The sequence below is a fragment of the Procambarus clarkii genome, chromosome 31 (assembly GCF_040958095.1).
Source record: "Procambarus clarkii isolate CNS0578487 chromosome 31, FALCON_Pclarkii_2.0, whole genome shotgun sequence".
NCBI classification, from domain to species: Eukaryota; Metazoa; Arthropoda; class Malacostraca; order Decapoda; family Cambaridae; genus Procambarus; species Procambarus clarkii.
The window spans coordinates 5,818,953-5,842,101 of record NC_091180.1 but is presented as its reverse complement, the minus strand read 5'-3'; the positions used below and the strand labels follow the sequence as shown (position 1 = coordinate 5,842,101).

The window sequence follows — 23,149 nt, the reverse complement described above, 5'->3', positions numbered from 1 at the left end:
CAACAAAATTGTTGAAACCACCGCTGTGCACCATTTTAACACGGGGAGGGTTTCTCGACTTATCTTTCCTTCTTCTTTTCCCTCTACCCGTATTCTTACTTTTTATTCTCTACAAGGGACTCCAAAACTTTTACTAAAGCCGACTCCACGCCACGTGGTCTTAAGACGATTGACCGACTTAGGATTCTACAACCCGTATGACGTGACCTAGGCTTTAAGCAAAACCCTAGAGTCGCCTCCGCCGCCACCACCAGACCAGTAACACAGAGCAATGATCGAGGTCTGGATCGATCATGCTAATTAATCAACCTTGGGGCTTGATCCCCACTAGTAGTTTATAACCTTGGAAACTTGAGTGTGGAATTAATTAGACGGGGATGATGAATTTCGATTCGATGTTAGAATCGGCGCCCAATTCAACTCTGCCTCGTGTGGACCACGTGACCAGGACAAGTTCACATACTTGTCCATATAACAAATACATGGAAATAATAAAAATGCAAAATATTAACTAATTAATTTATTAAAAGAAAAACTAAAACAAAATCTAAAGATGTTCACTCCCTGCCACTTTAACACTCCCTACTTGACCTGAACGGCAATGAGTTGACTATCCCTATAAATAACAATAGCAACTATACCTCTATGTTGACCAGCTAAAGATGTTGGGCTGGTCTTGGGGGGAGAGGTGAGATGGGTTGACCTCCCCCAGTTGATCTGGCGTCCACACTGATCTCCCTGTCTCTGGTCTTCCCCAGACTAGAGCATTGTATTGTTCCGCATCGCTTACCAAGTTACTTAGTCAGGTTTAAGTTATAACAATTAACCTCTGTTGTACTTAATTGATCCAGACTGGTTGAATTATTTTACTGAAGTTAAATTACACAAGCATCTAACGGCAGAGCTGTTCCCGATCACCAAAATGGTTATTAAAACTTTGAGAAATAGTGGACATGTCAACTCTGATGACCTATGACTGCCGGTCACTCGCGCCTTACAACTTAGATCTGATTCGTGACGTCACTGATGGTGACTTAACTCAATAATTAGAATACTCTTGATATTGTACCCAGTACTATTATACAATACAATTTTAATACAAAATGAATAAAGGCTAATTTCTCTAAATAAGTGAATACTATAGAATGGTTCATTATACGAAGCTATGAACAAGGTGTCGATTATTTTCACCGCGAATTCCCTAGGGATCAGGTCCCGGGTCACCACGCGGGCCCAGCTTCCCATTCTCTTTTGTCGATAAACTACTCTGGATAATTCTTACAACCAGCCTAGTTTGTTACACTGACACCACCTGCCTCCCCTGACACCACCTGCCTCCCCTGACACCGTCTGCCTCCCCTGACACCGCCTGCCTCCCCTGACACCACCTGCCTCCCCTGACACCACCTGCCTCCCGTGACACCACCTGCCTCCCCCTGCCACCACCTGCCTCCCCTGACACCACCTGCCTCCCCCTGCCATCACCTGCCTCCCCTGACACCACCACAAATGATGCCAGCCACCTCACCAAGGCCTAACGTTCACACGACCTGTGCTTGTTTTATTGGTCTACTCAAAATTTATTCTAAATAGATATTAGTACAGTACGTAGGCTGTTAGAGGAGGGAGGGAAGGATCCAGGAAACAAACCCCCACCCCCCTCCCACCACCCCCCCAATGGCTCAGGGAGCGACCGGCCGGCCACACAATGCTAGCTGTTATCTACACTCCAATTGTATTAAAAATTCTGTGAAAAGGAAATGTGTTCAAACTGTTTAAAATATGTACTGTATATATCACAATTTTCACCATTATTAATGCTCCAATATGACATTTTTCTAATAAAAAGGCTATTTTCAGTGTAGATAATGCGATAATTATCATTAAATTGACTCTTGGCATCTGACGACGAGAGGAGAGTGAGGTAGTGGCTGGTCTCTGTGGTCAGGTGGAGGGGGGGGGGAGCATGGAGGCGCCAGGCACGTGTTGCCTCTACTGACACCACTTGCCTTCTGACAACAACTCTCTCACCAATGCCCCCCTGACACCATTTTATCACCATTTCAGCTTGTTGTCGGCTGCCTGGCTGACAACCTGCCTCCCATGAGAATACTAATTTACACCACCTGCCCCCAAACAAAAAACCTTAACTACTGACACCACTTGCCTCCTGGCAACAACTCTCTCACCAATGCCCCCCTGACACCATTTTATCACCATTTCTCCCTAGAAACAATGGGTAAGGATAATAAAACACTACATAACTGTTTACACTCTGGCGAATCATAGTTGATGACAGCCAGCTCTGACGCTCGGCCTCGGTGACCGCTTGGACGAACATTCCTCGCTTAATCGAACATTTGTATGTTCCACTGAACATTTGGTACCGAATTCAATTTGTTCGGCTCTTCCGGGAATTCGATAGAGCGGGGTTCGTTAGACTGAGGAAGCACTGTATATAAAATGAAAGCCGTTTAAATTATAGCATACAGTAGTAGGACTCTGTTTAGTGTTTGCAGGTTATAGTTGTGTGTGTGTAAACTAGAGTCTTTGAAAATGTAATAAGTTATTACGAAACGCGTTCAAGTGTCGCGTCAGACTAGAAATAAAAATGAATTTTGGAGAATTGATTTTTCAATTACCATCAACAGTGAAAAGAAACATAAGAAATATTGAGAAAATTCGTGTTAGAATTATTAATCTTACTTTTTTGTTTATATTTAATAATATATGTTTACAAGAAAGACTGCTACCAAAATATATCTATATATATATATATATATATATATATATATATATATATATATATATATATATATATATATATATATATATATATATATCAATAAAATAAATAAAGAGTCCTCTGTAAAAATAAGGTGCAGTTAAATGTTCACTTATTTTATTTATGGTTTATATTTGGATCAGATTGTTTTGTGTCTGAAAAATGAGTAATATTCTGTATAAAATATATTTATAAGTTAATATTTTTAAGTGTGTGGAATGGATTAACCACTGTGCTGCTCACCTTCCAAATACGGCACCCCCCCCCCCCTCCTATGCGCAGGAAATAAATTCTCTGGATTTTTTTTTTTAAGTGTCAAAAACCCTTCCTGAGTATGGATATGTTAACAAAAACTCAAAATTGTATTTACTTTGGCTGCAATGGAGGTCCATAAGTTTGCGCGTGACGTCATCATTCCTTGGTCGCCCGTGGCGCACAGCTCAAAATGCTCGAGTTGTCACAAATATTTTTTGTTCATTTTTTTGGGCACAGTTCCAAGTACATTTTTTTTATTTTTTTCGTGCCAATCTTATGTATATTGAACACGTACACTATATTATGACAGTAGAACATCTGTACTGTCCAAAGACACTGTGTTACATGCATGACACATGTGTACACATATTTTGCACACACATTTCCAATGTATCATGCTAATTTATGTATATTTACAATCTATTTACTTATATTTATAAATAAAATAATATATTTATAAATAAAGATAATTTATTTATCTATTTACACACCGTACAGTATCACACACTATATACACACACCATAAACACACTCAGAACTCCGTGAGTGTGTGATATGCTGCGAAACAGCCAACGGGGCATAGTGGATCCTTGCATTCCATGCACCAGGTACTGATGCATCTTCGCTTTTGTTCTCTTCGGGTAGTGTTCTTGCATACTATACAGGCACACTTACCCCTTATCCCGTGATCCTGTGCCTGGCATATACTTGTGCATGTGGACACCAAACATCTCGTTACCCCCTCAGTCTGTCTGGAGCTGGGTGTGGCATTGTTGCTTGCACCCTGCGCGGTGCAACAGAGCCCTGCGTGCCATACTTTACTAGCAGTTGTGACACAACAGCAACATTGAATGTCCATATAGACGGTCTCCTGCCAGATTTTACCTGGTAAATATTGAAGCAATTGAGCACTGCTACATCTATTAGGTGGAAAAAGAACTTTTTCATCCACTTCACAGACTTCCACACGCACTTCACTGCACCGAGCATCATGTCACATTTATCTACGAGACACATGTTCATGCTGTAGTCTATGACACAATCTGGTTTATAAATGGGGAAGCGCATTTGAAAGTAGACTTTGCCACTGTCCAACATGGCACCGGTGTGAATCGTAGTCAGTATATTCACCTCGCATCTGTCCCTCCACCGTACTGAGAGCATATTGTCATACTTGTGCAGCTGGCAATCACCCACTGCTATACTTATGCCAAACACTGGTATTTCCTTCCTGTGGGCCTTCACAGTGCCACATACGCCAGTGTTGTGGGCAAGGAGGTATCTGGTCAACAAGGGACTTTTGTAATAGTTGTCGGTGAACAGTATATGCCCCTTGTTCAGTAACGGTTCCATCAGGGTTTTTACGAGACTGCCGGAGAACCCGTGTTCATCTTGAGCTGGTATGTCGACGTTTGTACCAGAATACAGAATTATGTCCATGACGATACCAGTCTCACAATCGCACAGCACGAAAAACTTGAGTCCAAATCGGTGGCGCTTTGATGGCATGTACTACTTGAATGCCAGTTGCCCATTGAACAGTACAAGCGATTCATCGATTACCACATTCTGTGCAGTTACAAAATAATTGCGGAACTTCCCCATCATGTCACTGAACACTTTCTGTACCTTCCACAGTCTGTCATGTCTGCCCTCATTTGCATTATTCTCGAAATGCAGGCACCTGAGAATCAACAGGAACCTATCACGCGATATATACCGGTTGAACACTGGTGATGGAACAAGGCTGCCTTTGCTTCAATAATCCTCGATGATGTGTTTCTCAGAGTGCTTCATAATCATGCTCAGGGAGAGAAATGCGTACATTTCGTCAATTATACTCACCAATTGTGGTGTCTTTCCATCGCTTGAAGTGAGGCAGGTAAAATGCCGGCGTCTATGAGGCTGTGAGCGTATCGGTTTGTCTCGGTCACAAGATGGGTTATGAATTTGTTGCCAAAATACGCCAAGAAATAGTCTATTTCTGCCATATCCTCACCTGTATAGGGAATAATGGTGTAACACCAACATCGGTAGCATCAAACGATGGTATTTGTGGAACAAATGTGGCACAATCCTCCCACACTAGTACACGCGGGGGTTTGGTTTTGGCGCCAACACCACCACGAGCACCAAAAACATGGCTGCGTCGTCTGGTGCTGGAGCTGTGTGAGGGTATGGTAGGAGATGAGGCTGATCTATGTATCGTAGGCCTACCACGAACACCTGATGTAGAGGGGCCCCTGTCGTCATTATCCTGTTGCTGTGAGACACGCTGCCGCCTGCCCCGACATGTTGCTGAGGCAGCAAAACCCCGCCTGGTAACACCCTCGCTGCTCATACTCGGGTCGTCCACACTACTTGTATTGGAGCCTATGTCACTGAAGCCTGAGAAAAATTCATCGCAAGTACTATAACTGAATAAACTTACATCAGGGAACATACATTTTGGTGGTGGTGGTGATAACAGTGTTGATCCAGGGCCGCGAGGCAGGCTGGGCGAGGTGCGTGTATCGTACACGCACGCGGCATCATCCACCTCAGTCTCTCATTCACTCGTATCAGACCTCTGTGTAAGGTCTTTCTCTGGATCATAGTCCAAGTCATCATCCATAGCACCGTCATCATACAAAATGTCACGTATCTCCTCAGAGAGTCGTTTTCCATGACCGCGGGTCATGGAAAACATGGTTGCTGCTTTGAAACTGAGGCTCCTCATGGCCGCAGGGCATGCTGGGATTTTTTTTCAGGATGGCGGACGATCACTGGGACCGCCAGGCATCCATTTCGTACCCGCGTTACCGCACACCAGTTTTGAATGGAACGTGAAAAATAAAAATACCCAGAGGCGTATTGCGCACCCTACGTCGAGTGCCTGCAGGGTTGTTGAGCAGTTCAGTGGTTAATTAAATTGTTATTATTTCTTATGGGAAAATTTGTTACGGTTTAGAACCGTCTCTGGAAACTGACTAAATTCGTAAACATAGGTATCACTGTATTTAAAGCTCAAGTGAAGATACATATGTTTTTATAATGGCATTCAGTAGGTTGTCGGACATGAAGTACAGACGCCTATGCACTGGCCGATATATTGTGTAATTAACAAATATACACTAATAAAGCCTAAAATATTATATGCCTTCAGGAAGACCTACATATAATTGTTATTGTGAGTGCACCAAAGGAACAATATCTTGTTGAAGAATAAAGATATATCAATTTTAAATTAAGTTTCCATAGCATCTCTTGCCCCATCTATTGGAGATGCTGTCCATCTAATGACTGAAAGCTACTCAAAGCCTCTGACCATTGAATAACTCCAAGCCCTTCAAAAGAAACTGCAAAAAGACCCAGCTGAGGATGTTTCTCCAGTGGAGGAGGATGAGGCAGTAGCGAATGTCCCTTCTGCAGAAATTAAGGTGTGTCAGATGTGGGAAGAGATGCAAACTTTTATTGAAAAGACTCACCCAGAGAAAGCTGTAGTAGGCCATTGTCTTAAGCTTTTCAATGACAATGTGATGCCTTACTGCAGAGACAGCTTGTGAAGAAGGGAAAAACAAGCTTCCATGGACAGATTTGTTGTGAGAAAATCGAGCAGTGAGCCACAACCAGGACCTAGTGGTACTCAGGCAAAACGTGCCAGGGAGTGCACACCAGAAAGGTCCTCACTACCTGATGTAGTGAGGTACTATCACTACCTGATAGTAGAAGGGGACTTCCCTTCCAAACAGTAACACCTCTCCTCCCCCTTTCTCACCATCTTCCATACGCCTACAGCATTCATCAACAAGGGTAAGTAATAACTTGAACATAGTTTTGTAGGTTTATTTAGATAAATTAGGTATAAAATTTAGTTTGAAGTTGGGTTTTTGGGGTAGTCGATAACGGATTAATTCATTTCCCATTATTTCTTATTGGGAAATTAGCTTCGGAATACGAGTTTTCGGAATACGAGCTGTCTCCAGGAACGGATTAAACTCTTAAACCGAGGTACCACTGTACTAGTATTTACAACTTATTAAGTTAGTGCTGAATGAAGAGGGGGGCATTCGGTTTACGAATGTCCCTCTTTACGAATTTTTCGGTAAATAAGGTCAATTTTTTCTGTAAAATTTGACTCGGTATACAAGGTTTGCCTTGGATTTCGAGTTTGTTGATGCATGTATGTGTCGACGAGCACGTGGGTTCTGTTGGGCGTGGGGCAAGGCACCCTCAGTTTACCAGTGTATCCCGTCTAGTGATGACTGCAATTTAATTCTTTGTGAAGAATTTCATTGCTTGTCTGCTTTTTTGGTTTCTGAACATAAAAGTTGTTATTATATATCATGCAATGGGTAAAATCAGTGGTAAAGTTCAACCTAAAAAAATAGTTAAATAGAGGCAGTAGAGGATGCCCCTTCATCATTAAGAAAATGTGTGCAATATGCAAAGTTTTGCTGAAAAAATTCATCCAGATAAAGCTGTAGCTAATGTTTTCTTATGGGAAAATTCATTTCAGTATACAAATTTTTGGTGTACAAACCATCTCTTGGAATGACTTAAATTCGTAAACCAAGGGTCCACTGCAAATATGTGGCAGGTGATATCATAGGAAGTCAATGGTCCAAGTGACAATGTTTGGGAGTAACTTATCCAGGATATATTGTTGCTTGGAGAGTTTGCTGGCATATCAGCCTCCTGTACACACTCGCACTTCTTTGTTCAAATTGTCACAAATTGAATTAATGATATTAACTAGTAGAATGCATATTTACAATAATATCATAAATAGCCACAAAACATTTCATATTTTTTTAAAAATGTGTCGGGAAGTGAAATCAACTCCATAGGACAATGGTTTGTTATATAGATGCTGATGGTTAATCGCTTGTATGCATTCGCTACTTAACCCTTTAACTGCGCAACGCGCCTGCAGGCCCAGGCTTCGGGTGCGCAACGCGCCTCCGGGTGTTTTTATTTTTCACGTTCCTTTCAAAACTCCCGCGGCTATATGGGGTTCACATCAGCTTCCTCAGGGCTCTTGTAAACAGACGCCATCTTAAAAAAAATCATGGTCCACATTGCCGGGTGTCAGAGCCTCAGTAGTGAGTGAGCAACCAAGGCTGGCGCTCGCAGCATGAGCGCACAGCACTGCTGTTCAGCGTGTGACCACAGCATCGCCTAATATTGTCAAAATATATATATAATCTGTTTTATTTAGCTATGATAGTATTATAGAAGAGCCCGAGTGTGATAATGACTGGGTACAATGTTCAAATATCAGTGATTCAATGCTGTTCACGATGTTCACAGCGCTAGTCACAGCACCACAGCATTATTTCGTCCATCTAGGAATCTTCAAACTACTTTTTAGGTTCCTTTTCAAAATAAACATGTGGTCAATTATTCATTTACAGGTATTAGTGACCAGGATTGTAATTATAATGAGCGTTGTGCATAGGAAGGAGGAATTTTGGTGAGGGAGGGAGGAAGGGAGAGAATTGAGGTAGCCTCACTGTGTGGCAGTAACTCTTGTTTTGCTCACTGAACTAGCTTCGTGGTTCACTATGGGAAACACACATGTACATGGGTATATACAGTGTAATAACAGCACCAGGATTATGTTGTGAGGAGCTATTTTGGTGAGGGAAGTGACGTCGTAATCGTGGCGTCATCTGCTGTCTGCTGTGTGATTTGTCATGCAGTGTATGGTGGCCACTGTACTGTTTGGACACAATACCGGCTTACTTGCATAGTTCTGGTAAATAAAACATGTAGATAGGTATGTATAACATGTGTAAATCATGTAATAAATACAATAACAGTATGGTGGGAGGAGCAATGTTGGCGAGTAAGATGTTGGAGGAGTGAGGGAGGGCTGGCTGGGTGTGGCTGCTCACTCTCGCGGTGTTCTGAGTGTGTTGATGGTGAATGTATATAGTGTGTGACAGTGTATAGTGTGTACATATGTTGTAAATATAAATAAATGAACATGAAATATTGGTGTGAATATAACTATGATTTGGAGGAGCAATGTTGGAGAATAAGATGTTGGAGGAGTGAAGGAGGGCTGGCTGAGTGTGGCTGCTCACACTCGCGGTGTTCTGATTGTGTTGATGGTGAATGTATATAGTGTGTGACAGTGTATAGTCTGTAAATAGATTCTATATATACATAAATTAGCATGATAGTGGTAAATATGTGGAACATATTTACCAGGAAAGAGTGCTTCAATGCTGAATGTCCAGCTTTTCATATAAGAGGTACCAGGCGAATAAAACCAACAGACTACCACTATGAAAACAGCCACTACTCCATCGACCAGGATAATTTTTTAGCAAGAGGAGGAGGAGAAGAATGGCTAAAAATGACCAGACTCTACCACCAACTCGGTCAAATGCTAGAGAGGATGCAAACACAGTGGCCTCCTTACCAGAGCCTCAGATATTAACACCAAGTAAAGCATCCAGCACTTCCACTAACACGATAACATCATTTATATTTGCCAACATCCAGGGTATAAAAACACGCAAAACCAACAAAGTTCACTTTATAGATGGTCTCCTTCATGAGGCAAATGCAGTGTTTGCAACTCTAACGGAAACTCACACAAAGGACAACCTTGATGGTGAAATATGGATCTCAGAGTACAATCTTTTCAGATGTGATAGGAAACACCAGCTTCAGGGTGGGGTCAGCCTCTACATCAAAGACACACTCATCTGTACTGAGCTGCTAAACACCTCAAATGATATGGTGGAAGTGTTGATAGTCAAAATAGAGATCCTAAATGTAGTTGTTGTCCTTGTATATAAGTCACCAGAGGCAAACCCTCAGCAGTTTAAAGACCAACTAATGAAAATAGAGCACTGCTTGGAAAACCTCACAAATCCAGCTCCGAACATCATCCTGCTTGGGGACTTCAACCTACGGCACCTGAAATGGAAGCACCTGGCTAATACAGTAATATCAGAAAGAATACCAGGAAGTAGCCTAAATGAACAGGCACATGCAAATGACCTGCTACGGATGTGCGATAGGTTTGCCTTAAACCAGCAAATAGTAGAACCAACTAGGAAGGAGAACACGCTGGACCTCATTTTCACTAATAATGATGAATTGATCGGGAACATAATGATTACAAATACCTGTTACTCAGATCACAACTTAATTGAAGTTCTGACAACTATGGGGAATGGACCTTCAAAACCAGTGCAGATTCCCGGTGGAGGAGATTTCAGCAAATTCAACTTCAATAATAAACAGATAAACTGGGAGCAAATAAACCAGGACTTCACAGAAATAAACTGGGAAGAACAGCTAGAAAATGCAAACCTGAATCAGTGCCTGGAAAAAATAAGCTCAGTAGCACTAGAAATATGTTTAAACTGCATACCCCTAAGAAAAAAAGAGAGAGATGCAGATTGGAACGGGAACGTCGTTCCCTATATAGGCGAAGAAAACGAATCGCGGAACTTGAGAGTCGCACCCTATCTCAAGAACGGCGAAGAAGGTTAGGTAGAGAAATAGAAACAATTGAACTCAAGCTACAAGAATCATACAAAACCCAGAAGAGGCAAAGAGAGCAAAAGGCCATCAGTGAAATAGAGAGAAATCTGAAATATTTTTTCTCCTATGCAAAATCAAGATCAAAAACCACTTCTAGTATCGGGCCCCTGTGAAAGTGAGATGGAACTTTCACCGATGACAACAAAGAAATGAGCGAGTTACTGAGGAAGCAGTACAACTCTGTTTTCAGCGAGCCATTAAATGCACTAAAGATTGATAACCCAAATGAATTTTTCATGGATATGATACCAACATCAAATCATATATCAGACGTCGCCCTATCCCCACTAGATTTTGAAGAAGCCATAAACAGTATGCCTATGCACTCTGCACCAGGCCCGGATTCTTGGAACTCTATATTCATCAAGAACTGTAAAAAAAAACACTATCGCAGCCCCTTCACATTCTGTGGAGACAAAGCCTAGATACTGGCATTATCCCTGACATATTAAAAACAGCAGAGATAGCACCACTCCATAAAGGAGGAAATAAGGCAGAGGCAAAAAATTACAGACCGATAGCACTAACATCGCACATCATAAAAATTTTTGAGAGATTGCTAAGAAGTAAGATCACAAAATACATGGAATCACAGCATCTCCATAACCCCGGACAACATGGTTTCAGAACAGGGCGCACTTGTCTGTCGCAGTTGCTGGACCACTATGATATGGCATTAGATGCTATGGAAGACAAACAAAACGCTGATGTAATTTACACAGATTTCGCAAAAGCTTAACACCATGTGACCATGGTGTTATTGCACATAAAATGTGTTCAAAAAGAATTACTGGGAAAATAGGCAGATGGATCTACAATTTCCTGACTAACAGAACCCAATGTGTAATAGTCAACAAAATAAAATCCAGCGTTTTGAAAAGTATCAAATCCAACAACCATGAAGAGCTCAGTCCCCCAGGGTACTGTGCTTGCTCCAGTACTTTTTCTCATCCTCATATTGGACATAGACAAGAACACAACCTATAGCACTGTATCATCCTTTGCAGATGACACTAGGATTTTCATGAGAGTTGGCAACATAGAGGACACGGCAAACCTCCAATCAGATGTAGATCAGGTCTTTCTATGGGCTACAGAAAATAATATGGTGTTTAACGAAGGGAGCTCATGCGCTGCGGAAAAATTGAAAATATAAAAACGGAAACCACGTACAAAACTCAGGCAAATCATAACATAAAACGAAAAGGCAATGTAAAGGATCTGGGTGTACTCATGTCGGAAGACCTTACCTTTAAAGAACACAATAAAGTAGCCGCCACAACTGCAAGAAAAATGACAGGTTGGATAACAAGAACTTTTCACACTAAGAGATGCTGTACCGATGATGATACTTTTCAAAACGCTTGTGCTCTGTAGAGTGGAGTACTGCTGCACAATGACAGCCCCTTTCAAAGCTGGAGAAATTGTTGACCTGGAGAGCGTGCAGAGATCCTTTACTGCTAGAATCCACTCAGTAAAACATCTAAATTACTGGGACCGACTAAAGAGCCTAAATCCGTACTCCCTTGAGCGCAGGCGGGAGAGATACATAATAATTTACATATGGAAAATAATTGAGGGGCTGGTCCCAAACCTGCACACAGAAATAGCATCACATGAGACCAGAAGACATGGCAGGATGTGCAGAATACCCCCGTTGAAAAGCAGAGGTGCAACAGGTACTCTCAGAGAGAACTCTATCAATATCAGAGGCCCGAGACTGTTCAACACGCTTCCACTACACATAAGGCGCATAACTAGCCGATCCCTCACAGTGTTCAAGAGAGAACTGGATAAGCACCTCCAAAGGATACCTGATCTACCAGGCTGTGACTCATACGTCAGGCTGCGAGCAGCCGCGTCTAACAGCCTGGTTGATCAGTCCGGCAACCAGGAGGCCTGGTCGATGACCGGGCCGCGGGGACGCTAAGCCCCGGAAGCACCTCAAGGTAACCTCACGGTAAGGTAACATATGTGTACACAAGCGTCATGCACCTAACACAGTGTCCTCAGACAGTACGGATGTTTTACTGCCATAATATAGTGTACGTGTTCATTATACATAGGATTAGCATGTAAAAACAAATAAAATGTATTTGGAACTGTGCGCAAAAAATGAACAAAAATATATTCGTGGCAACTCGTGCGCCCCACCGGGCCCGGGGGCTTACTGAACGGGCGAACGGGGAATGATGACGTCACGCACCAACTTACGGACCCCATACCAGCTAAAGTGAGTACAAGCTCGAAATTTCTTTGACATACCCATACTGGGGGAAGGATTTTTGACACTTGAAAAAAACAAAATAAATTTTTCAACAGAATTTATTTCCTGCGCACCGGGGGGGGGGGGGGGTCATATTTATAGGCCTCGCAGTTAAAGGGTTAACCCTCAAACCACTAACGGCTTTTTGGCTCAGGCACGGTGTTGAAGGAGACCGAGTTGCTGCAAATTTATTTTCGCGGCATTATTTACAGTATCTATGGCGTATTTTACAACCATTTTTTTCACTGATGTGGTACAATATGTGGTCACTTGATTGTCATGCCCTTCAAGATGACCTGGACAAAATAAGTACATGGAGCACCACTTGGCAAATGGAATTTAATGTTAATAAATGCCATGTTTTGAAATGTGGAATAGGAGAACATAGACCCCACACAACCTATATATATTATGTGAGAAATCTTTAAAGAATTCTGATAAAGAAAGAGATCTAGGAGTGGTTCTAGATAGAAAACTATCACCTGAGGACCACATAAAGAATATTGTGCGAGGAGCCTATGCCACACTTTCTAACTTCAGAATTGCATTTAAGTACATGGATGGCGATATACTAAAGAAATTGTTCACGACTTTTGTTAGGCAAAAGCTAGAATATGCGGGGGTTGTGTGGTGCCCATATCTTAAGAAGCACATCAACAAACTGGAAAAGGTGCAAAGACATGCTACTAAGTGGATCCCAGAACTGAAGGGCAAGAGCTACGAAGAGAGGTTAGAGGCATTAAATATGCCAAAACTATTAGACAGAAGAAAAAGAGGTGATATGATCACTACATACAAAATAGTAACAGGAATTGATAAAATCGATAGGGAAGATTTCCTGAGACCTGGAACTTTAAGAACAAGAGGTCATAGATATAAACAAGCTAAACACAGATGCCGAAGAAATATAAGAAAATTCACTTTCGCAAACAGAGTAGTAGACGATTGGAACAAGTTAGGTGAGAAGGTGATGGAGGCCAAAACCGTCAGTGGTTTCAAAGCATTATATGACAGAGTGCTGGGAAGACGGGACACCACGAGCGTAGCTCTCATCCTGTAACTACACTTAGGTAATTACACTTAGGTAATTACTTGATGTTTTATTATAATGCAACTGTTATAAATTTATTATTGTCACAAATTAGAGTCACATGTATGTGCACAAAAATGTTTTATTTTCCAGGAAATATAAACAAATTTATGAATTGTTTTCACTATATACACTCACTCAATATTTACATGTTTTTGCACCAGTATTGGACACTTAGAAGTCCTTGAGACTGATACTCGTCAAAATATTTGACATAGCACAAAGGGACCTTACACGCTGTGCACCAAGACCAATTTACGTTTCTGTTCCCTCTTTTCTGTGGTCTTACATACAATGCACTCACACTGGCCTACTACACACTTTCCAGTTGGTGGTAAATACCTTATATTGTGTGTCAGAAAGGCATCCTTGAGAGCAAGCCTGGGTGTAGGAGCATGGTGCAATACTGGGTTCACAATGGGCCTTTGTATGCCAGGAATTGGTTTGGCAAACTTTTCTAGAATTGTGTCTCTACAGTAAAACTGAATGCACGGAAATTTCGTTTACCACCTATTTTGACAAGATACATATTGTAACTGTTCAACATTGTTACGTCAACAAGGTGGAAAAACATCATCTTGGTCCACTTCCCTGTTTTACGTTTGTCATTCCACTGCCCCCACCATCATATCACATTTATCCACCAAACGCATGTTGATGTTATAGTCCAAAACACAGTCTGGTTTGTATAATGGTTGTTTTGTGATTTTGTTCACCTTACCACTGTTCACCATTGTACCATCGTGAACGGTGGTCAACATGTTCACTTCACGCCCATCCTCCCACCACACTGAAAGCATTGCATCAGTTTTTCTTAGCTCGCAGCAGACTCTCCGAGGCAGTCAGGATCGACAGGCGGCAGAAGGCTTTCATTCCCGTGGACGGATGCCCTGAAAACCTGGTGATCCTGGATGCCCTCCTTGCTGAGGCTCGTGCGCTTAAGCACAACACGCACCTGGCGTTTCTGGATATGGAGAAGGCTTTCGATAGCGTCTCCCATCCGGCCATCCATTGGGCAATGAAACGTAAAGGCATTCCAAAGCCTTTAAGGACATATATAATGTTGGGCTACGATCGGTCCTCAACCGTAATAACCAGTCAAGGGGAGAAGTCAAAGGACATCCTGATCACTAAAGGGGTGAAACAGGGTGACCCCCTGTCTCCATTTCTCTTCAACCTAATAATTGATGAGGCAATTACTAGGGCTAAGGACTTGGGGCTAGGGGTTGGTCTGGGAGGCAAAAAGATATAAGCACTGGCATTCGCTGACGATCTGGTTGTGGCAGCAGAAACGGCTGCCGGATTACAGACACTCATAACAAGTATTTGCCACACTCTGCGTGGCTCTGGTCTTAAAGTAAAGGCTGCGAAATGCCGTACGCTAAGCATAGCGATCGATGCACATCGTAAGACGTGGCATGTCCCCACCAGGAAGGCATACTACGTCGGGGACGATTCAATCGGTACTATGAGTGTGGCGGACGAGTATAAGTACTTAGGGATACTTATTGGGGCCGGGGGCAGACGCTTATCCTATGGTTCCCTGTTTGAGGACGGCTTGACCAACATCATGAAGGCGCCACTCAAACCCCAACAGAGGCTATACCTACTAAAGCACCACCTGATTCCCAAGATGAACCACCGCCTTGTTCTCGGACGCGTGTGTAAGACGGAGTTAGCGAGGCTTGACCGGCGGCTGCGACATGCCACCTGTGGCTGGCTGCGGCTGCCTCATGATACTCCCAATGCCTTTATTCATGCCGACGTGAAGGACGGCGGACTAGGAATACCCGACTTTGCCACATCAATCCGTCTACAAAAGAACATGCAGCTTGGGGCGTTAGTAGAGTTGGAGGATCCAGTGGTAGTGGCAGCGGCTCTCCTACCCGCGTTCCAAGCGCGAATGCGTCGATGGGTAGACCCGACCACGGCCGCCGGAACCCCTTCTAACAGAACGACTGAGCGCTCTAGGAAGTGGAAAGCTAAACTGTACAGCATAGTCGACGGTGCCGGCCTCGCGTCCTCTTGTGAGGTTCCATCTTGCCACAAGTGGGTTGCGTCCGGTACCCGTTTGCTAAGCGGAGGAGATTTTGCTCACGCCATTCAGGTTAGGGCAAACGCTGTAGCCACCCCGTCTAGAGCAGCTAGGGGTAGACCCGAGGCTTCTGGTCTTTGCGATGCTTGTCGGAAGCCAGGAACCCTGGGCCACATATCCCAGGCATACCATAAGACACATGGGACTCGGGTGAAACGTCATGACGATATCACCCGGTTCGTAGCTGGCCGCCTGAGGCAAAGAGGTTTCGAGGTGGAACGCGAAGTTCGTATACCGGATGGAGGGACCTTCTGTAAGCCCGACATCATAGCTTGCAAAGGTAATGAGGCCTTTATATTAGACACCCAGGTCTCAGCTGATAACTTCCCACTCTCCCGTCCACATCAGAGCAAGTGCGACAAGTACGGCACCCCAGAGATCCTTCAAAAGGTCAGGGAATATACCGGGAAGCACACAGCATCCGCCTCTTCAATAACCCTTAATTGGAGGGGAGGGTGGTGCAAGGAGAGTGCGCGTGGTCTACTGGACATGGGTCTTACCAAGAGCGACCTTGAGATTTTCTCTGTGAAGGCCCTGACCTGGACATATTCCATTTACAGAATATGGTCCAAGACCACATCTAGGGGCAGACTACCTTAGTCCCAGGATCACCGTGCACAGGGTGCATAAGGGTTAATATAGTCTCGCTTAGGTGAACCGCAGCCAGGGTAGCTGGTAGCCAACTATCTAAGCAGAGTCGTCATCTGGAGTACCACTTCTCCTAATGGTGTCTCACAAGAGGGTGGATGACCTGGCTGGGCCCACGAGTGGGTAAGGAGGCGGCCGGAGGGACCCCCATGCGCGTACATGATATCCCTCCCGCTCCGTGGCCTTGTTAGGAGCTTCCACTATGTCTAGTTTTCCATGTATGCCGACGTCAAGTCATTAATCCTGCCGCTTAGGCAGCTTGCTGTTTTGGCCTTCAGCGTTAGTTCTTTTTTAATGATATACTATGCACCCCTACCTGTGTGTGCTGTGTCCCATATAAGAAAAAACCAAATACAAAAGAATTTTCCATTTAATGTTTGTTTATTTTTTAGGTTATTAGTATTGTGTGTTACTAGTATCATCTTAACTCTTGTGGGTTGTGATGAGATCTGCCATTTATGTGTATTTTAGTTTGTGTTTTTTGATAGGGTATTAGGTATGCTTAGGGGTGCCTTCTCGCCATGCCCTGTGGCTGGGGGGATTGGTGCCCTGAAGCTACATAAACACCCTATACCCCCCCCCCCCGAAGTGGCAAGTGGAGTTAGGGGACACATAGCTCTCCACATGTGCCAGTTGCTTAATTTACAAACTGTACTTGTGGTTGATCTCGAACCCATTGATAATGTGAAGACATACTGAATTTTGTAACTAGCTCATCAAGATTGTAACTTGCTTAGCTAAATTAAATGTGGGGTTCAATCCCTGAGCCCATTATGTACCTCTGTAACCCTTTCCACTACAACGCACAAGATGGGTATAGAGTGCATAATAAATTAATTAAACTTAACTCTTATAAACCTGTTAATTTGTGTTCCTTGATCACAGGAAAAATATTAAAACATTGTAAGTGGCATATTTTGGCTGCAATAGGGCAGGGAAGTCTGGCAAAAAAAAAAAGGCGTTGACAGAACAGGCACCAGACGAGGTCTGCTTCGCCCCAGCTGTTAGGCGGGAGTTTCCACATAGATATAATTACCTAATTATTTCAATGTTTCTGAGTTTTTTGCAGAAATATTATTCAGTAATGTGTAGTGTGATATATTTATATAATAAAATGTGTGAATCACCACTGTACTCAAAATTATGGTGTCCATATTATGGATTCAATTATTATGTTCATAAAACAATAAAAAATACTTTTGCGGTTATTACACTATATATTCACAGATTATATATAAGTATCTGCATGTTTTGTTCACCATAACAAACCATTAAGTTGATATTGTGACGTGAAAATGGTTGTTAGTGCAGTCTCTATAGGGTAAATGGAATGCTGGTCACATAAAGCAAAAAAAGTAAAAATAAAATAGACTGCTTATTGACCTCACACGGGTAACTGCAGGATAAAACATAGAGAGAAAAAATTTAAATACTTTACTATGAAAAACTACTTTAATCAATTTACATAAATAAAAATACAGTATTTTAAAAATTTGGCTTATTTACAGTGAGAAAAATACAAAAAACAGACAAATTAATGTTACATTAAAGTACGAACAATAAAATGGTGCAGGAATACTATAGGCCAGGCTGCGTAAATCTACTACCACACAGAGACGTATGTTAGCAGATCCAGGCAGTTGAGCACGGAGGAGTATTCTGAATCTTGGTAGTTGCTGTTTTTTTTTGTGATATATACAAGAGTTGTTACATTCTTGTACAGCCACTAGTACGCGTAGCGTTTCGGGCAGGTCCCTGGAATACGATCCCCTGCCACGAAGAATCGTTTTTTCATCCAAGTACACATTTTACTGTTGCATTAACCCTTAAATGGCGCATGGCTATATACTAATTGACACCCACAGGCGCAAAAAAAAAAAAAAAAAAAAAAAAAAAATTTTCTTCCTAACCTGTTAAGTCGTGTTCCCTGATCACGGGGGAAAAAAAAAAAATTCTATTGTACTTACCGGCGATGTAATTGAGCCGAGAAGATGGGTGATGACGTCACAGTTTGCATGTTCGCTCGTGCACTGTGCGTCCCGGAGGCGTCGCGCGCGGTCTTCAAGCAGCCACAGTTGCCACGAATTTATTTTTGCGTCATTATTTACAGTGTTTACGCATGTATTCTTTACAATATTAGTCACTAATTATGTTGCACATAATGTCACTTGACAGTTATTGTCAATATATGTTGCACACATCGAGTATACACATGCACGCACAAACGTTTTCCATTATGGCATTATATTATGTACAGTAATCACAATGTTCATTATTTTATATGTACACACTAGCACGCACTATGTACAGGTTTTTGCACTATTATTGCACATTTAGAAGTCTTGGAGTGTGTGGTAGTCGTTGAAGCAGTCGACAGCACACAATGCAACTCCACACCCTTCACACCATGTTTGCACCATTTTACATTTTTGCTTTCTTCGTTTTGTTGTTTTACATACTACGCATGCACGTTGGCCTATTGCACGCTTTCCACCTGCTGGCAAATTCTTTAGTCTGTGTTGCTGAAAGGCCTCTATGTGAGCGAGCCTGGGTGTTGCATCATGCTGCAACACTGGGTTCATGATTGGTCTTCGTATGCCAGGGACTTCTTGACCAAACTTTACTAATAACTGTGTTGCAAGTGTAAAAGCAAATGTACGGAACACAGGTTAACGTCCAGTTTTCACCAGGTACAAATTATAGCAGTTCAACATGCTCATGTCAACAAGATGGAAAAACACTTTTTTCGTCCACCTCAATGTTTTCCGCACACACTCGATAGTGCCAATCATCATGTCAGCCTTATCAATCAAACGCATGTTGATATTGTAGTCAAGAACACAATCTGGCTTATATACTGGTTCTCTCGTTACACGGTGCACCTTGCCACTGTTCAACATTGTACCATCATGAACGGTTGAAAGCAGGTTCACTTCTCTCTTGTCTTTCCACCGTACTGAGAGAATGTCATCACATTTCCGTACCTGGCACTCACCAACTGCAAGTCCACCGACAAACACTGGCATTTTCCTTCTTCGTGGCTTTACTGTGCCAACCAACCCGGTTCTATTTTCAATCAAGAACTTAGCTAGCAATGGACTTGTATAGCAATTATCTGTGTATAGGATGTGGCCCTTGTTCATCCATGGTGCCATCAGTGACTTCACCACACTACCCGAGAATCCATGTTCGTCGTTACCGGGAATGTCTACATCGCTAGCTGAATACAGAATCATGTGTAACACGTACCCTGTTTCACAGTCACACAGTACAAAGAATTTCAAGCCAAATCTGTTTCGTTTTGAAGGAATATACTGTTTGAATGAAACACGTCCTTTGAATAGTATAAGGGATTCGTCAATCACCAGCTTCTGTGCTGGTACGTAAAAATCTCTGAATTTTCCAATCACCTCATTCATATAGTGCCTCACTCGCCAAAGTCTATCCTCCTCAGTCCAGTCCTCATTAGTTGCAAAATGCAAACACCTGAGGAGTATCTGAAATCTGTCTCTGGACATATATTTCCCAAAGAAAGGTGTTGGAATAGTCAGATCTTTGCCCCAGTAATCTGTGATAGCATGTTTGACACAGTGTTTCATCAACATACATATTGCAAGAAACACATACATTTCCCCTATATTGGTGTCTTTCCAACATTGCAAGCGTGAAAATTTTGATACAGTATATCTTTTCTAATGAGATGAGCCGCATGTAGGTTCGTTTGGTGTACAATATATTCCATGAGGGGCTCATCATAGAATGCGGTAAAATAATCACATTCACTCATATCATCACCATTATCAGGGAAAAGATCTGTAATCCCAACGTCTTTATCATCAAAGGCAGGAATTCGGGGAATAAAACCAGCACCATCACTCCACACTAGTACACCTGGTGTCCTGCGAGACGCAGGGGACGCAACAAGGGACGCAGCAGAGGCACTACGGCGAGGAAGCGATGCACCCCATGGACCAGGAGCTGAAGCCCGTCTACGCACAGTACGGCCGCTACCTGCACGTGAGGTAGAGGCACGTGCACGTGAGGTAGAGGCACGTGCATGTGAGGTAGAGGCACGTGCACGTGAGGTAGAGGTACGTGAACATGAGGCTCTTGGTGCCACATGTTGTTCCATGCGGTGGCGCTTGGCTGGGCGAGACACTGCTGACGCGACAAAATCTCGCCCAGTAACACCACTGGTACTGGCACCAGGCTCGGTAACACTATGTTCTGATTCCACTTCACTAAAACCAGAAAAAGAGTCACCTTCCTCTGACTCGTCACCGAAAGTATCCTCAGACTCTAAATAATCACAGGAACTGTGTGGCCGAGGGAATATTGGGGTCGACGCTGGCCGAGGCGGCATGGGTGAGGGTATAGGCCTCGCCATAGGAGGCGGCTGTATCTCATATTCACTGTCCGTGCTATCAACATCGGTCAATTGGGTGTAGTCTTTATCAATATCAGAGTCATCAAAGTCACTTTCCTCACCATCGGAAAATAATTCACTGGTTATTTGCTCTTGGGTGAGTGATTGCGTGGGGCGTGCCCGAGAAGCGTTCGGCCGTGCGCTCGACATGGTGGCTGCCGGGTAACTGAGGCCTCCCAAGCGATAGTAGCGGGAGCTGGATTTTTTTTCAAAATGGCGGCTGTTTACTATAGCCCCTGGGCAGCGTATGGGGACCCCCTCTACCCCACGGGCCTTTCAAATCGTGCTCGGTACGCCCGCGCATCATATGATGCGATGCGCAATTTACTGCAAGTCGGGCAAAGCATCATATGATGCGATGAGCAATTGAAGGGTTAAACAGAGGCTACAGTTAAGGAATTGCGCCCAGTAAATCCTCCCCGGCCAGGATACGAACCCATGACATAGCGCTCGCGGAACGCCAGGCGAGTGTCTTACCACTACACCACGGAGACTGTGTGAGACTGGTTCTATTTATATGGGAGCTGGACCAAAGTAGGTGGCGCTGGTGTCTTCGATAATTGGAGGCCGGCTCACACAAACTACCATTGCGCTTGTTCCCAGCCGGTGGCGGGAACTTCCAGCCGGTGGCGGGAACTCCCAGCCACCATGTGCGATGGGGTGACAGGCATTGGAGTGTAGGGAGGAGTAGACTACTGTCTAGATGTCTGAAAAGTAGTTGTTGTTGCTCTTTCTGTAAATTCTTGATTATGCAGGAGTGATGTGGTAGAATAGGTGATGATGGAACAGGCCCAAATCTCCTTTTATGAGAGATTCTCATGACAATATTGAGTCAAAAAGCAACGAGGAGTGGCCAGCCAGTCACTCGCTGCCACTCCCTCCCTCAAAAATTCCTCACTCGCCAACATCCTCCTCCCACCATACTGTTTTTGCTTTTATTCACTACATACAGGCATTATATATAATTATCTACATGTTTTGTTCACCATAACTGCTCATCTAAGCTGGCATAGTGCACAAAGAGCATAGTGGCCACCCTTACACAGCATGACAAGTCAGGAAGATGACGCCACCTCCCTCACCAAATTGGCTTTTCCCAACACTTCTTTTGCTGTTATTTCAATATACTGTATATGCACATTATATATTAGTATCTATATTTGTGTTCACCATAGTGAACCGCTAATCTTGTATGGTGACTGCAGACAGTAACAGATGGCCACACACAACTGATGTTCCCTCCCTCCCTCAATGGTTCAAGGCCAGATGCACTAACATTCCTCCTTCAAGTATACTGTTTGTGGTATTATTACACTATATACACACACATTACATGTAAGTATCTACATATTTTGTTCACCATAACTGTTCATCTAAGCTGGTATAATGCCCAAAGAGCATAGTGGCTACCCTTACACAGCATGACAACTCATGCAGATGTTGCCACCTCCCTCACCAAAATGGCTTCTCCTAACACTCCTTTTGGTGTTATTACACTATATATACACATTATATATAAGTACAGTGGTACCTCGAATAACGATCGCCTCATTTTGCGTAACGAACGGCCCAATCGCCGACAATTCGCCTCGTATGGCAACCGCTCGTTTGAATAACGACGACACCACATGGTGGGGTCACGCTGCTTCTTGCACATTCTCGGATGCCTCCGACGATGCAAATAAATTATGTTGTTTTTGTTTAAAGATGCTAATGATGCTGGGATATAAAGGGGTGACTGCTGAGATGCAAAGCAGTGACTTTTTTGTAGAACAAAAGAAATTAAATTTTTTGAAAAACATCAAAAATGTCAAAAAGGTTCGTTCGGTGGTCGCCAGGTAGGCTGCTCCATGTTTCTTAAATAAAAAAAAAAAAACATTGAAAAAAATTGAAAAACAGACAAATGCCATAAAGGTTCGTTCAGTGTTTGTCGGGTAGGCTGCTCCGTTATTGAGACGTAAATGAAAAATACAAAACAAATGGAACAAATTTTAAACAAAGAAAGATTGCTATAATGGAGCAGCCTACCCGACAAA

The 23,149-nt window shown here is 43.1% G+C and overlaps 1 protein-coding gene across 2 annotated transcripts in view; it reads left to right on the top strand.

Moving 5' to 3' along the window:
• LOC123758567 (uncharacterized) overlaps nt 1-23,149 on the top strand; it is a 104,960-nt gene that overhangs the window by 53,669 nt on the left and 28,142 nt on the right. The window contains exon 3 of one of the 2 annotated variants that reach the window (XM_069334321.1): nt 20,530-20,778. The exons of the other annotated variant lie outside the window; for it this stretch is intronic. Within the exon in view, the coding sequence (XP_069190422.1) occupies nt 20,530-20,778 (249 nt within the window). The remainder of the gene's footprint in view (nt 1-20,529; nt 20,779-23,149) is intronic. 2 annotated transcript variants of the gene reach the window in all.